Source organism: Rissa tridactyla, chromosome 4 (assembly GCF_028500815.1).
Source record: "Rissa tridactyla isolate bRisTri1 chromosome 4, bRisTri1.patW.cur.20221130, whole genome shotgun sequence".
In the NCBI taxonomy this organism is placed as follows: domain Eukaryota; kingdom Metazoa; phylum Chordata; class Aves; order Charadriiformes; family Laridae; genus Rissa; species Rissa tridactyla.
This window is the reverse complement of record NC_071469.1, coordinates 2,432,044-2,446,652: the sequence shown is the minus strand read 5'-3', so window position 1 is coordinate 2,446,652 and position 14,609 is coordinate 2,432,044. Positions and strand designations below refer to the sequence as shown.

The following is a 14,609-nucleotide window of genomic DNA, read 5'->3' as shown; positions in this document are numbered from 1 at the left end:
AGGGGCGGACCCGGTGCCCGCGGTGCCCTGCTCGGGGCCGCTGGTACTTCTGGTCTCCGGTGCAGGGTGCCCCGGGGGGGATGGGGACTGGTGCCGGTAGCAGGGTCCAGTGCCCTGCTGTGCCCGGTGCCAGTGCCCATGCCCAGTGCTGGTTCTGGGTGCCGGTGCCCTGCCCAGTGCCGAGTCTGGTGCCTTGCTGTGCCGGGTCCGAGGGCCGGTACCCCACTGTGCCCGGTGCTGGGTGTTGGCAACCTGCTGTGCCCAATTCCGGGTGCCAGTCCCCCACCATGCCCGGTGCCAGTACCCAGTTCTGGGTGCTGGTGCCCGGTGCCTGTTCTGGGTCCAGAGCCTTGCTGTGCCCAGTGCCTGTGCCCGGTTCCGGGTGCTGGTGCCCCATTGTGCCTAGTACTGGTACCCGTGCCCGTTCCAGGTCTGGTGCCCCATCCGCTGTGCCCGGTGCCAGGTGCCGGTGCCCCACCGTGCCCTGTGACCGTGCCTGGGTCCGGTTCTGGGTCCAGTGCCCTGTCCCCTGTGCCCAGTGCCCGGTGCCCATCCTGGGTCTGGTGCCCTGCCGTGCTGAGTGCCGGTACTGGGTGCCGGTACCCCACCGTGCCTGGTGCCTGTTGCCGGTTCCGGCTCCGGTGCCCCATCTGCTGTGCCCGGTGCCAGGTGCTGGTGCCCCGCTGTGCCCTGTGCCTGTTGCCGGTTCCGGGTCCGGTGCCCCATCCGCTGTGCCCGGTGCCCATCCTGGGTCCGGTGCCCCGCCGTGCCCAGTGCCGGTTCTGGGTGCTGGTACCCCACCGTGCCCGGTGCCTGTTGCCGGCTCCGGTGCCCCATCTGCTGTGCCCGGTGCCAGGTGCTGGTGCCCCGCTGTGCCCTGTGCCTGTTGCCGGTTCCGGGTCCGGTGCCCCATCCGCTGTGCCCGGTGCCCATCCTGGGTCCGGTGCCCCGCCGTGCCCATTGCCAGTTCTGGGTGCTGGTACCCCACCGTGCCCGGTGCCCGTTGACGGCTCTGGGTCCGGTGCCCCGTCCTCCGTGCCTGGTGACGGTTCCGGGTACCGGTGCCCGGTCCGCCGTGCCCGGTTCCGGGTGCTGTTGCCCCGCCGTGTCCGGTGCCGGTTCCGGGTCCGGTGCCCCGCCGTGTCCGGTGCCCGGTGCCGGCCCCGCCCCGCGCCGCCGCGCTGCGCCGCCGCCGCCGCCGCCGCCGCCGCCCCCGCGCGCAGCCATTGCGGGGCAGGCCCGGCGCTGCGGCCCGTCCGCCCGCCCGCCCGCTGCCCCGCGCGGCCCCGGGGACATGGTGGCGGGATGGCCCGGCCCGCCGACACCTTCCCGCTCCACCGCCTCGTCTGGCACAACCGGCACCAGGCGCTGGACAGCGCCCTGCGCTCCGGAACGGTGCGCGCCGCCGCCACCGGCACCACCGGCACCACCGGCACCCGCCGCCGGGCAGCGGAGGCGCGGCGGGGGGGGGGACACACACGGAGAGGGAGGGGGAGAGCGGGGGGGGTGTCGAGCACCGGGAGATGGGGGCGGGGGGGGAACTGGGATGGGAGGGAGTTCGGGGCGGGGGGGGGAATGGGGGACGCGGGGATCAGGGGAACCGGGAGTGGTGGCGGTTGTGGGGAGGGGGGGAATGGGGGACGTGGGGCTCGGGGGCAGGGGAGTGGGAGTGCTGGGGGCACTGGGAGGACTGGGGAGACTGGGGGGGACTGGGGGGGACTGGGGGCACTGGGAGGACTGGGGAGACTGGGGGGGACTGGGGGCACTGGGAGGACTGGGGGCACTGGGAGGACTGGGGGAGACTGGGGGGGACTGGGGGCACTGGGAGGACTGGGGAGACTGAGGGGGACTGGGAGGGGCGGGGGGCACTGGGAGGACTGGGGAGATTGGGAGGGACTGGGGGCACTGGGAGGACTGGGGGAGACTGGGGGGGACTGGGGGCACTGGGAGGACTGGGGAGACTGGGAGGGGCGGGGGGCACTGGGAGGACTGGGGAGATTGGGAGGGACTGGGGGCATTGGGAGTGCTAGAAGAGGCTGGGGGCACAGGGGACTCGGGGCACTGGGAGGACTGGGAGCACTGGTAGGACTGGGTGCACTGGGAGGACTGGGGAGACTGGGAGCACTGGTAGGACTGGGTGCACAGGGAGGACTGGGGAGACTGGGGGCATTGGGAGCGCTAGGAGAGGCTGGTGGCATGGTGGACTGGGAGGACTGGGGGGGGACTGGGGACACTGGGAGTGCTAGAAGAGGCTGGGGGCACAGGGGACTGGGAGCACTGGGAAGACTGGGGAGATGGGGGGTACAGGAGTACTAGAGGACGCTGGGGGCATAGGGGACTGGGAGGACTGGGGACACTGGGAGCTCTAGGGGAGGCTTGGGGGCATGGGTGACTGGGGACACTAGGGGACTGGGAGCACTGGGGGGGACTGGGAGCACTGGGTGGGACTGGGGATGCTAGAGGCACTGGGAGCTCTAGGGGAGGCTGGGGTCACAGGGGACTGGGAGCACTGGGGGCACTAGGGGAGACTGGGAGGACTGTGGGCACTGGGGAAACTGGGGGCGCTGAGAGCACTGGGAGGACTGGGAGCACTGGGAGCACTAGGGGAGACTGGGGGCACAGGTGACTGGGGGCACTTGGGGGGAATGGGAGCACTAGGGGAAACTGGGGGCACTGGAAGCACTGGGGGAGACTGGGGGAACCGAGATACTAGGGGACTGGAAGCAACTGGGAGCACTGGGATAGGATCACTGGAGGTACAGGGGGACTGGGGTACTGGGAGAGGTGGGGACGGGGAAATTGAGGGCACTGGGAGCACTGGAAGGGGGACTGGTGGCACTGGGACAGGAGTACTGGGATCATAATGGACTGGGAGCAGTGGAGACAGAGGGGCGCTGGGAGACCGGGGGCACTGGGACGACTGGGGGCACTGGGACGACTGGGGGCACTGGGACAGGGTACAGAGGTATTAGGGGACTGTGGGTATAACGGGTCTGGGGACACTGGGACAACGTGAGTGGGGGACAGGGGGACTTGGGGGCTGGAGGGGTTGGGTCTTCGGGGCCAGGGGCCACCGGGCCTTGGGAGCGTGTGGGTGCACGGGGTGGGGGACAGGCACCCTGGGGGGGCCGGGAACCGGCGCAGGGGACGGGAGCAGGACAAGGGGACAGGGGATGGGGAACAGGGGACACTGGGGGGGGGGTGGGAGTTGTGCCTGGGCCATCCCGGGCTGGTGGCGGTGACCTCTGCCTGTGTCACACCCCCCCCCCCCGCCCTCCTCTCAGCACGACGTGGAGCTGACGGACCCCCGCGGCCGGACCCCGCTGGAGCTGGCCGTGTCCCTGGGCCACCTGGAGTCGGTGCGGGTGCTGCTGCGGCACAACGCCAACGTGGGCCGGGAGAACGCCAACGGCTGGACGGGTATGCGGGCAGGGGGTTGGGGTGGGGGGGGGGGGGGGGGAAGGGGGTGGCACCGGTCACGGGGCGCTTGGGGGTGACCGGTGTCCCCGTGTCCCAGTGCTGCAGGAGGCGGTGAGCACGGGGGACCCCGAGATGGTGCAACTGGTGCTCCAGTACCGCGACTACCAGCGGGCGACGCGGCGGCTCGCCGGCATCCCCGAGCTGCTCAGCAAACTGCGACGGGTACGGGCCCTGCCCCGCCGGGGCACCCCCCAGGGTTGGGGGGCTGGGGAGGGGGGGGGGGGTGGGGGGCAGAGGGGAGCCCTCGGACCACACCCCCCCCCCCCCCAAATCTCCCCAGGACCCCCCATCTCCTCCACAACCCCACTCCTTCCCATAGGACCCTTCCCTGACGCCGCTCTCCCAGGCGTCCCCCCCACACACACACGATCCCCACCCCAGGACCCCCAGGAGGGATCGCTGCCCCCAAAACACCCCATCTCCCCGGGGATCCCAGCAGGGACCCCCCCCCCCCCCACATTGCGTCCCGTGGCCGCTCCGTGACCCCCCCACCCCGCCTTCCCCACCTTGTCTCCTCCAGGCAGCCGACTTCTACGTGGAGATGAAGTGGGAGTTCACCAGTTGGGGTGAGCGGGGCCGGGGGGGAAGGGGGCTGCAGGGGTGTGTCGTGCCCCCCTCCCACCCACCCCCATCCCCCCCCCCCTCCATCCCCCCCCCCCCCCCCCCCGCCATGCCAGTGCCGTGTGCGGTGCCGCTGAGGTGCCCGGCGTGCCCGCAGTGCCGCTGGTCTCCAAGGTGTGTCCCAGCGACGTCTACCGCGTCTGGAAGCGGGGCGAGAGCCTGCGGGTGGACACCACGCTGCTGGGCTTCGAGCACATGACGTGGCAGCGCGGCCGCCGCAGCTACATCTTCAAGGGGGAAGGTCGGCTCCCCCGGGGGGACACCCCCACCCCCCCACACACACACCCGCGGGGACCCGCCGGTGACCCCGGCGATCCACACCCCCCCCCCTCCCCAGACCCCCTTCCACTGTAGGTTCTCCCCCCATAAAGGACCCCAAATCCCCTCTGGGGACCCCCTTGGGGACACCTTGCAGCGGCGCTGGGGACCACCTCAGCCCCCCCCTCACCCACCCCAAGGACCTCAGCCCCATGAAGGGACCCCCCCAGTCCCCTGCAGGGACTGGGGCCACTAGGGGACTGGGGGCACAGGGGACTGGGGACACTGGGGGAGGCTGGGGGCGTAGGGGACTGGGAGGACTGGGGAGACTGGGGGCACTGGGAGCACTAGGGGAGGCCGGGGGGCATAGGGGACCGGGAGGATTGGGGAGACTGGGGGCACTGGGAGCACTAGGGGAGGCCAGGGGGTGGGGGGGGACTGGGGAGACTGGGGGCACTGGGGGCACTGGGAGCACTAGGGGAGGCCGGGGGGCGTGGGGGGACTGGGAGGACTGGGGAGACTGGGGGCACTGGGAGCACTAGGGGAGGCCAGGGGGTGGGGGGGGACTGGGGAGACTGGGGGCACTGGGGGCACTGGGAGCACTAGGGGAGGCCGGGGGGCGTGGGGGACTGGGAGGACTGGGGAGACTGGGGGCATGGGGAGCAGTAGGGGAGGCCGGGGGGCGTGGGGGGACTGGGAGGACTGGGGAGACTGGGGAAACCTTGGGGACACCGGGGGTTCCCCACCCCTAGTTCCCCACAGTTCCCCACCGAGACCCTCCCCAAGGTCCCCAGAGACGCGGTGACCCCGGGGCAGGGGGGTGTGGCGGTGGCAGAGGGTCCCCAGCCCCGGGGACAGTGCGGTCCCCAGCCCCCGGGGTCGGATGTGGGTGGCGGGGTTGGCCGGGGGCGGTCGCTGACGCGTGTCCCCGTGGCGCAGAGGAGGGGGCGGTGGTGATGGAGGTGGACCACGACAAGCAGGTGGTCTACACGGAGACGCTGGCCCTGGCCCTGCACGAGCCCGACCTGCTGCTGGCGGCCATGCAGCCCTCCGAGGAGCACGTGGCCGGGCGCCTGACGTCCCCCATCGTCTCCACGCACCTCGACACCAGGAACATCGCCTTCGAGCGGTGGGGCTGTCACCCCGGGAGGGGTGGCGTGTGGTGGTCCCATGGCGTTGGGGTCGGTGACGGGGGGACGGGACACAGCACCTTGCGGGAAGGGGCCGCGCGAGGGCTCGCGCTGGGGTGGGGGGGAAAACGGCGCGCGAAGGGGGAAGGAAACGCACGTGCGAGGGGGCGAGCGGCGTGTCACCGTGTCGGGGGGGCGCGGGGGGGGTGAGGTGACACCTTCCCCCTCCCCAGGAACAAGTCGGGGATCTGGGGCTGGCGCTCGGAGAAGATGGAGGTGGTCAGCGGCTACGAGGCCAAGGTGGGCAACGGGGAAAGGGGGGACAAAGCCAGGGGGTGACAAAGGGGGGGACAACCCCCCCCCCCAGGTGGCCGGCGGGGCTGATGGTGTCCCCGCGGCAGGTGTACAGCGCCAGCAACGTGGAGCTGGTGACCAAGACGAGGACGGAGCATCTCTCCGACCAGGACAAGTCACGCAGCAAAGGTGACAGCCCCGCCGGCCGATCGGGGAGCCCCCCCTCGCAGCGGGGACGTGGCCCCCCACCCCCCCACTCCCCCCCACCCCGGGCGAGTGCAAGCCCCGCCCCCTAGTGCAAGGCCCGCCCCCTTCGTGGGTGGGAGGTGTGTCGGGACTTGGGTGACACGTTGGGTGTCAGGTGTGACCACAACGGGGGGGGGGGGACGACAACGGTGCGTGGGGTGTCACCTGTCAGGCGTGGGACAGTGTGTGGGGTGTCACCTGTCAGGCGTGGGACACTGCGGGTGCTGGGTGGGATGTGTGTCAGGTGTGGGACACTGTGGGTCGGAGGTGTCTTCTCTCAGGCGTGGGACACCGTGGGTGCTGGGTGTCACCTGTCAGGTGGGGACAGCGTGTGGGGTGTCACCTGTCAGGCGTGGGACACCGGGGGTGCTGGGTGTCACCTGTCAGGCATGGGACACCGGGGGTGCTGGGTGGGACATGTGTCAGGTGCAGGACACCATGGGTGCTGGGTGTCACCTGTCAGGCGTGGGACACCGTGGGTGCTGGTGTGACATATGACAAGCATGGGGACACCATGGGTGCTGGATGTGACATGTGCCAGGTGTGGGACACCATGGGTGCAGGATGTCACCCACCAGACATGGGACGCCATGGGTGCTGGGTGTGACATATGTCAGGTGTGGGACACTGTGGTGCTGGGTGGGACATGTCAGGTGTGGGACGCCATGGGTGCAGGTGTCACCCATCAGGTGTAGGACAACATGTGGGGTGTGACCCATTGGGTGTGGGACACCATGCGGGATGTCACCCACCAGATGTGGGACAGTGCGGGTGCTGGGTGTGACATGTGTCAAGCGTGGGGACACCGTGGGTGCTGGATGTGACATGTGTCAAGCGTGGGGACACCGTGGGTGCAGGGCGTGACATGTGTAAGGTGTGGGACACCATGGGTGGGAGGTGTCACCTGTCAGCCATGGGACACCATAGATGCTGGGTGTGACATGTCAGGTGCGGGACACCGTGGGTGCAGGGTGTCACCCATCAGGCATGGAACACCGTGGGTGCGGGGTGTCATGTCACCCATCAGGTGTAGGACAACATGCGGGGTGTGACCCATTGGGTGTGGGACACCATGCTGGGTGTCACCCAACAGATGTGGGACACTGTGAGTGCGGGGTGTGACCTGCGTGGGGACACCGTGGGTGCTGGGTGTCACCTGTCAGGCCTGGGACACCATGGGTGCGGGGTGGGACATGTGTCAGGTGTGGGACACCGTGGGTGGGAGGTGTCACCTGCCAGGCCTGGGACACCGTGGGTGCAGGGTGTCACCTGTCAGGTGGGGACAGCATATGGGGTGTCACCTATCAGGCGTGGGACACTGTGGGTGCTGGGTGTCACCTGTCAGCCATGGAACACCGTGGGTGCGGGATGTCGTGTCACCCATCAGGTGTAAGGCAACGTGTGGGGTGTGACCCACTGGGTGTGGGACACCGTGGGTGCTGGGTGTGACATGAGTCAGGTGTGTGGGACACCGTGGGTGTGAGATGTCCCCCGTCAGGCCTGGGACGCGGTGGGTGCTGGATGTGACACGTGCTAGGTGTGGGACACCACGGGTGGGAGGTGTCACCCCTCAGGCCTGGGTCGCCGTGGGTGCAAGGTGTCACCCGTCGGGCGTGGCACCCCGTGCGTGGTGTGACCGGTGACAGCTGCACCCCTGACCCCCCCGCTCTCTCCCCGCCCAGGCTCCAAGACCCCCTTCCACTCCTTCCTGGGCATCGCCCAGCAGCACGGCACCCACAACGGGGTGAGTGGTGGGGACCGGGGCCGCGGGCGGGGGGGGTGGCTGTCACCCGGGAGGGGGGCTGGGGGTCCCCCGGGGACAGGGCTGAGCGGTGCCGGTGCCACCGCAGGCGCCCGTGCTGCAGGCTGCCAGCCCCACCAACCCCACGGCCATCACCCCCGAGGAATACTTCGACCCCCACTTCGACCTGGAGACCCGCAACATCGGGCGCCCCATCGAGATGTCCAGCAAGGTGCAGAGGTGAGGCCACACCCGCCGGGGGTGACACGGTCACAGGGACGTGGCACCGGGATGGCGGGGAAGCCACGGAGGGCGGTGACACGGCACTAGGGTGGCGGGACAGCCGGGGATGGTGACGCGGTCCCCCGGGGTGTGAGGACCCACGGAGGTGGTGACCCGGTGCCTGGGATGTGGCACTGGGGTGGTGGGGGACCTGTTGGGGTGTGGTGACACAGTCCTGGGGATGTGGCACTGGGTGTCAGGACCAATGCAGAGTGGTGACAGGGTCCTAGGGGACGTGGCACTGGGTGGTGGAACCCATGGAGATGGTGACGGGGTCCCAGGAGATGTGACACTGTTGGGACCCGCAGGGGTGGTGACAGGGACCCAGGGGACGTGGCACTGGGTATCAGGACCCCATGGGGGAGGTGATGGGGTCCCAGGGGACGTGGCACTGGGTGTCAGGACCCCATTGGGGAGGTGATGGGGTCCGAGGGGACGTGGCACTGGGTGTCAGGACCCCATGGTGTGGTGCAGGGTCCCAGGGGACGTGGCACTGAGTGTCGGAACCCATTGGGGTGGCGATGGGGTCCCAGGGGACGTGGCACTGAGTGTCGAGACTCCATAGGGATGGTGACAGGGACCCAGGGGATGTGGCACTCGGTGTTGGGACCCATGGGGGTGGTGACGGGGTCCCAGGGGACGTGGCACTGGGTGTCAGAACTCATGGGGGTGGTGACAGGGTCCTAGGGGATGGGACACTGGGTTTTGGGACCCACAGGGGTGGTGACGGGGTCCCAGGGGACGTGGCACTGGGTGTCAGGACCCCATGGGGGTGGTGACGGGGTCCCAGGGGACGTGGCGCTGGGTGTCAGGACCCCATTGGGGAGGTGATGGGGTCCGAGGGGACGTGGCACTGGGTGTCAGGACCCCATGGTGTGGTGCAGGGTCCCAGGGGACGTGGCACTGGGTGTCAGGACCCCATGGGGATGGTGACAGGGACCAGGGGATGTGGCACTCGGTGTTGGGACCCATGGGGGTGGTGACGGGGTCCCAGGGGACGTGGCACTGGGTGTCAGGACCCCATTGGGGAGGTGACGGGGTCCGAGGGGACGTGGCACTGGGTATCAGGACTCCATGGGGGTGGTGACGGGGTCCCAGGGGACGTGGCACTGGGTGTCAGGACCCCATGGGGATGGTGACAGGGACCCAGGGGACGTGGCACTGGGTGTCAGGACCCCATGGTGTGGTGCAGGGTCCCAGGGGACATGGCACTCGGTGTCAGAACCCATGGGGGTGGTGACAGGGTCCTAGGGGATGGGACACTGGGTTTTGGGACCCACAGGGGTGGTGACGGGGTGCCAGGGGACGTGGCATTGGGTGTCAGGACCCTATTGGGGTGGTGACGGGGTCCCAGGGGACGTGGCGCTGGGTTCCGGACCCCAACCCCGGGTGGTGGTGCGGGGTGCGGGTGGCCCTGTGGCTGTGGGGGTCCCCGTGCCCACGGCGGTGCCCGGGCAGGTTCAAGGCCACGCTGTGGCTGTGCGAGCAGCACCCGCTGTCGCTGGCGGAGCAGGTGACGCCCATCATCGACCTCATGGCCATCTCCAACGCCCACTTCGCCAAACTGCGGGACTTCATCACCCTCAAGCTGCCCCCCGGCTTCCCGGTCAAGATCGGTGAGGGCGGGGCGTGGCGGGGCGTGGCAGGGCGTGGCGGGGGTGGGGGTGGGGCGTGGCCTATGCGGGGGCGGGGCCACTGACCCCTGTACCCCCCAGAGATCCCCCTCTTCCACGTGCTCAACGCCCGCATCACCTTCAGCAACCTCTGCGGCTGCGACCAGCCGCTGGGCTCCGTGCGGGTCTGCGCCCCCACCCAGCCCCCCGGCACCCACCCCCCCGGCACCCAACCCCCCAGCGCCAGAGGTGAGGCTGGGGGGGCTGCTGTGGGGTGCCCTGGGGCTTGAGGGGGGTCCGGGGGGTAGGGGCCATCCCGGGTGTCTGTGGGTGCTGGGTGCTTGGCGGGGGGTGTCCCTGGGTATGGGGTGGTGGGTTCTGTGGGGTGCCAGGGCCGGGGGGTGTCGGGGACCTCTGGGGGACACAGGGTGGCGTGGCCACGGGGTGGGGGGGTAGGGCGGTGTGGGGTGCTTGGGGGTGCGAGGCACCCATGGGTGTGGGGTGCTGTGGGGTGCCGTGGGACGCCACGGGGGGCTGTGGGACGCCACGGGGGGCTGCGGGTATGGGGTGCTGTGGGATGCTGGGGTGCTGCGGGACACCACAGGGTGCCGTGGGATGCCGTGGGGTGCCACTGGATGCTGTGGGGTGCTGTGGGGTGCCGTGGGACACCTCAGGGTGCTGTGGGATCCCGTGGGGTGCCACTGGATGCTGTGGGGTGCCATGGGGTGCCACGGGATGCTGTGGGACATCATGGGGTGCTGTGGGGTGCCATGGGGCTCTGTGGGATACCATGGGGTGCTCTGGGACGCCACAGGGTGCGCTGGGATGCTGTGGGGTGCTGTGGGGTGCTGTGGGATGCTGGGGTGCCATGGGACACTGCAGGGTGCTGTGGGATGTTGTGGGGTGCCATGGGATGCTGTGGGACACCAGCGGGGTGCCATGGGGTGCTGTGGGATGCCATGGGGTTCCATGGGATGCTGTGGGACACCAGCAGGGTGCCATGGGATGGTGTGGGGTGCCACGGGATGGTGTGGGATGCCATGGGTGCAGGGTGCTGTGGGATGCCGTGGGGTGCCACGGAGTTCTGTGGGATGCTGTGGGGTGCCGTGGGGCGCTGTGGGATGCTGGGGTGCCATGGGACACTGCAGGGTGCCGTGGGATGCTGTGGGGTGCCACGGGATGCCGTGGAATGCCATGGGATGCTGTGGGACACCAGCGGGGTGCCATGGGGTGCTGTGGGATGCCATGGGGTTCCATGGGATGCTGTGGGACACCAGCAGGGTGCCACGGGATGGTGTGGGATGCCATGGGTGCAGGGTGCTGTGGGATGCCGTGGGGTGCCACGGGGTTCTGTGGGATGCTGTGGGGTGCCGTGGGGTTCCATGGGATGCTGCAGGGTCCTGTGAGATGCTGCGGGATGCTGTGGGATGCCGTGGGGTGCCTAGGAATGCTGCGGGGTGCCGTGGGCACAGGGTGCTGTGGGATGCCATGGGGTTCCATGGGATGCCGTGGGACGCTGTGGGGGTGCCGTAAGGTGCCATGGGGTGCCATGGGATGCCCTGGGGTGCCACGGGATACCCTGGGATGCCGTGGGGTGCCACGGGGCACTGTGGGTGCAGGGTGCTGAGGGCCGCCGCGGGGTGCTGCGGGACGCCACGGGGTGCCGTGGGCCACCGCGGGGTGCTGACGGCGCCCCCGTGGGCCGGGGTTTTGGGGGGCTGGGGCGGGGTTTGGGGCGGGGGGGGGGGTGTGTGTGTGTCGGCAGGTTGGCCCTTCCCGTGCGAGGTGGAGGCGGGGGTGTTCGAGGTGCCGGCGGGGTACACGGTGCTGGGCGCGGGGCGCAGCGAGCCCCTGCGGGACGAGGACGACGACCTGCTGCAGTTCGCCATCCAGCAGAGCCTGCTGGACGCCGGCACCGAGACCGACCAGGTGGGGATCGCGACACCCCCCCCCACCCCCCCCAAAACACACACACACACACACCCCCCCACACACACACCCCGGGATGGCCCCGCCCCTTTCAGGGGGCAAGGTCACGCCCCCTCCGCCTTGGCCACGCCCCCTTGGGCGCAGGCCCCGCCCCTCAGCCCCCCATTCGGACTCCCCCCCCCCCCCCAGGTGACGGTGTGGGAGGCGCTCACCAACACCCGCCCGGGTGCGGAGCCCCCCCCGTACGACGAGGAGCTGCAGCTGGAGCGGTGAGGCCCCGCCCACCGAGGGTGGGGGGGGCGGGGTCTAAGGATGCCACGCCCACACGGGCCGGGGGTGGGGTCAAGGCGGGAGGGGAGGGGCCATAAAGGTGTCTGGGTGGGGCAGAGGGGGTGTGGCCTGGAGGGGAGGAGCCCTTGGGGGTGTGGCCTGGAGGGGGTGTGGCCGTGGGGGGTGTGGCCTGCAGGGGAGGAGCCCTGGGGTGGGGTAGAGGGGTGGGGCCGTAGGGGTGAGGCCAGGAGGGGCCAGGAGGGGAGGGGTCCTGGGTGTGTGGCCTGGAGGGTGGAGCCATGGGGGGTGTGGCCTGGAGGGGTGGGGCCCGGGGGGTGTGGCCTATAAGGGAGGGGCCGTGAGGGTGTGGCCCGGAAGGGCGGGACCATGGGGTGTGGCCTAGAATGGAAGTGCCCTGGGGGTGTAGCCTGAAGTGGGTGTGGCCTGGAGGGGTGTGGCCCTGGGGGTGTGGCCTATAAGGGAGGAGCCCAGTGGGTGTGGCCTGGAGGGGAGGGACCCGATGGGGAGGAGCTTCCCACTCCCCCCAAGGGTGTGGCCATAACAGGCGGGGCTATCGGCGGGTGTGGGTGTGGCCAGCAGATGGGTGTGGCACTGGGTGTGTCCCCGGGTGGGCGTGGCCTCCGCGAAGGGGGCGTGGCCAGCCCCTCTGTCCCCGCAGGGCCCTGCAGGAGAGCATGCTGCTGCAGGCCGGCCCCAGCGCCGACCCCCCAGTAGCCGACAGCCCCCCCGGGGCGGGCGGCGGGACCCCCCCCGGTCCCCTCCGGCTACGGCAGCTTCGCGGAGCAGCTGCGGCTGGCCATGGCGCTCTCGGAGCGGGAGCAGGAGGAGCGGGAGCGGCGGCGGCGGGAGGAGGATGAGGAGCTGCAGCGCATCCTGCGCCTCTCCCTCACGGACAAGTAGCGCCGGGGACGGCGGACACCCCCCCGTGGGGACAGGGACACCCCAACACGGGGACAGGGACACCCCACCGGCATCACCGCCCAGCACGGCCTCGCACGGGGACAGCCCGGCGTGGGTACCATCCCGCACCGGGACACCCCAACTCGGGCACAGCCCTGCCTGGGGACCGGCTGGTGCCGGGGTGGCACCCCCGTGCCAGGGACACCCCCCCGCTAACGTGGGGACAGCCCCCGCACGGGCGGAATTGATCCAGGGATTCTCCTACCCCCGGGATCCCCTCCCGCCAGGCTCCAACCTCAGCCCAGCGACCCTGGTCTGGGGGACCCCCACCCCAGGGACACCCCTATCCCCAGGACCCCCACCCCAGGGACCCCCGCCCTCCTCCTCTTCGGTGGTGTACGTTGACCCCACGGGGAGGGGAAGGACGGACCCGGGGGGTCCCCATGGGACGCGGCTGACCTCTGTTTAAAGGCACCTCCGCCTTTGGGGGCTGCAGGGACTCCCAGGCCTCGTCCCTCGGTGGCAGTGGGGGGGCCGGGGGGCCCCGGAGGTATGTACATATACATATACATATATATATATATACATGGATGTCTGCAGACTGTGCCTGGGTCCAGTTTGGGGCGGGAGTGGGTGCCCCCCTCCCGGGGGGGGGACACCCACGGGGACACGGCCAAGGGACCCGGAGCAGTGCCAGGGTGAGGGGTTGCGGGGAGGGCGGGGGGGGGATGCCAGGTACTGGGGAGCCTCGGGGGGTTCCTATTTGTGGGGACCTGTGGGGGGTCCGATGTGCTGGAGACCTGGGAGGTTCCCATCTGTGGGGCCCTGGGGGTTCCCCCCAGGCGCTGGGGACCCTCAGGGGGTTCCCGTCTCTCAGTACTTGGGTGGGGGGGGTGTCCCGTCTGTGGGCACCTGGGGGATCCCAGATGCTGAAGACCCTCGGGAGGTTCCTGTTTCTGGGGACTTGGAGGGGTCTCACGTGCTGGGAACCCTCGGGGGTTTCCTGTCTGTGGGGACGTGGGGGGGGTCCCACAAGCTGGGGACCCTCGTGGGGTTCCTGCCTGATGGGGACCTGAGGAGTCCTGGGTGCTGGGGGGGAGTGTTCCCGTCTGTGGGGACCTGGGTGTCCCAGATGCTGGGGGGGAGACGGGGGTCCCGTCTGTGGGGACTTAGGGGGGGTTCCTGCGTGCTGGGGACCCTTGGGGGGTTCCCATCTGTGGGGCTGTGGGGGGGGGGTCCCAGGCGCTGGGAACCCTTGGGGCGTTCCTGCCCACTGGGAACCTGGGGGGGTCCCAGGTACTGGGGAGGGTGTTCCAGTCTGTGGGGACCTGGGGGGGTCCGAGATGCTGAGAACCCTCGGGGGGTTCCTGCTCACTGGGGAACTGGGGGGTCCCAGGTGCTGGGGACCCTCGGGGGGTTCCTGCTCACTGGGGACCTGGGGGGTCCCGGCTGCTGGGGGGGGGGATGTTCCCATCTGTGGGCCTGTTGGGGGGGTCCCAGGTGCTGGGGGGAATGTTCCCGTCTGTGAGGACCTGGGGGGTCCTGGGGGGGTCCCCCACCTGCTGGGGACCTGGGGGGGTCCGAAGTGCTGGAGACCCTCGGCTGCGGGTTCCCGTCTGTCGATAGCTGGGGGGGTCCCAGGTGCTGGGGACCTGGGGGGAGTTCCTGTCTGGGGACCTGCTGGGGTCCGAGGTGCTGGGGACCCTCGGAGGGTTCCCGTCTGTGGATACAGGGGGGGTCCCCAGGTGCTGGGGGGAAGCTTCCTGGGTGTGTGTGGGGGGGGATCCCGGGGCAACACGGATGGGGGTCCCGGCCCCCCAGCGG

At 70.5% G+C, this 14,609-nt stretch overlaps 1 protein-coding gene across 1 annotated transcript; it reads left to right on the top strand.

Moving 5' to 3' along the window:
- Positions 1 to 1,220: 1,220 nt before the first annotated feature.
- On the top strand, positions 1,221 to 13,350 carry ANKRD13D (ankyrin repeat domain 13D). The gene is given in 16 exon segments (XM_054199441.1): positions 1,221 to 1,395; positions 3,285 to 3,420; positions 3,518 to 3,642; positions 4,001 to 4,046; positions 4,199 to 4,342; positions 5,299 to 5,488; positions 5,723 to 5,789; positions 5,891 to 5,972; positions 7,712 to 7,773; positions 7,880 to 8,010; positions 9,511 to 9,668; positions 9,768 to 9,914; positions 11,431 to 11,594; positions 11,784 to 11,863; positions 12,544 to 12,640; positions 12,642 to 13,350. Coding segments are annotated over 16 exon segments (1,863 nt in total). The 5' UTR covers positions 1,221 to 1,305; the 3' UTR covers positions 12,786 to 13,350.
- Positions 13,351 to 14,609: the final 1,259 nt, after the last annotated feature.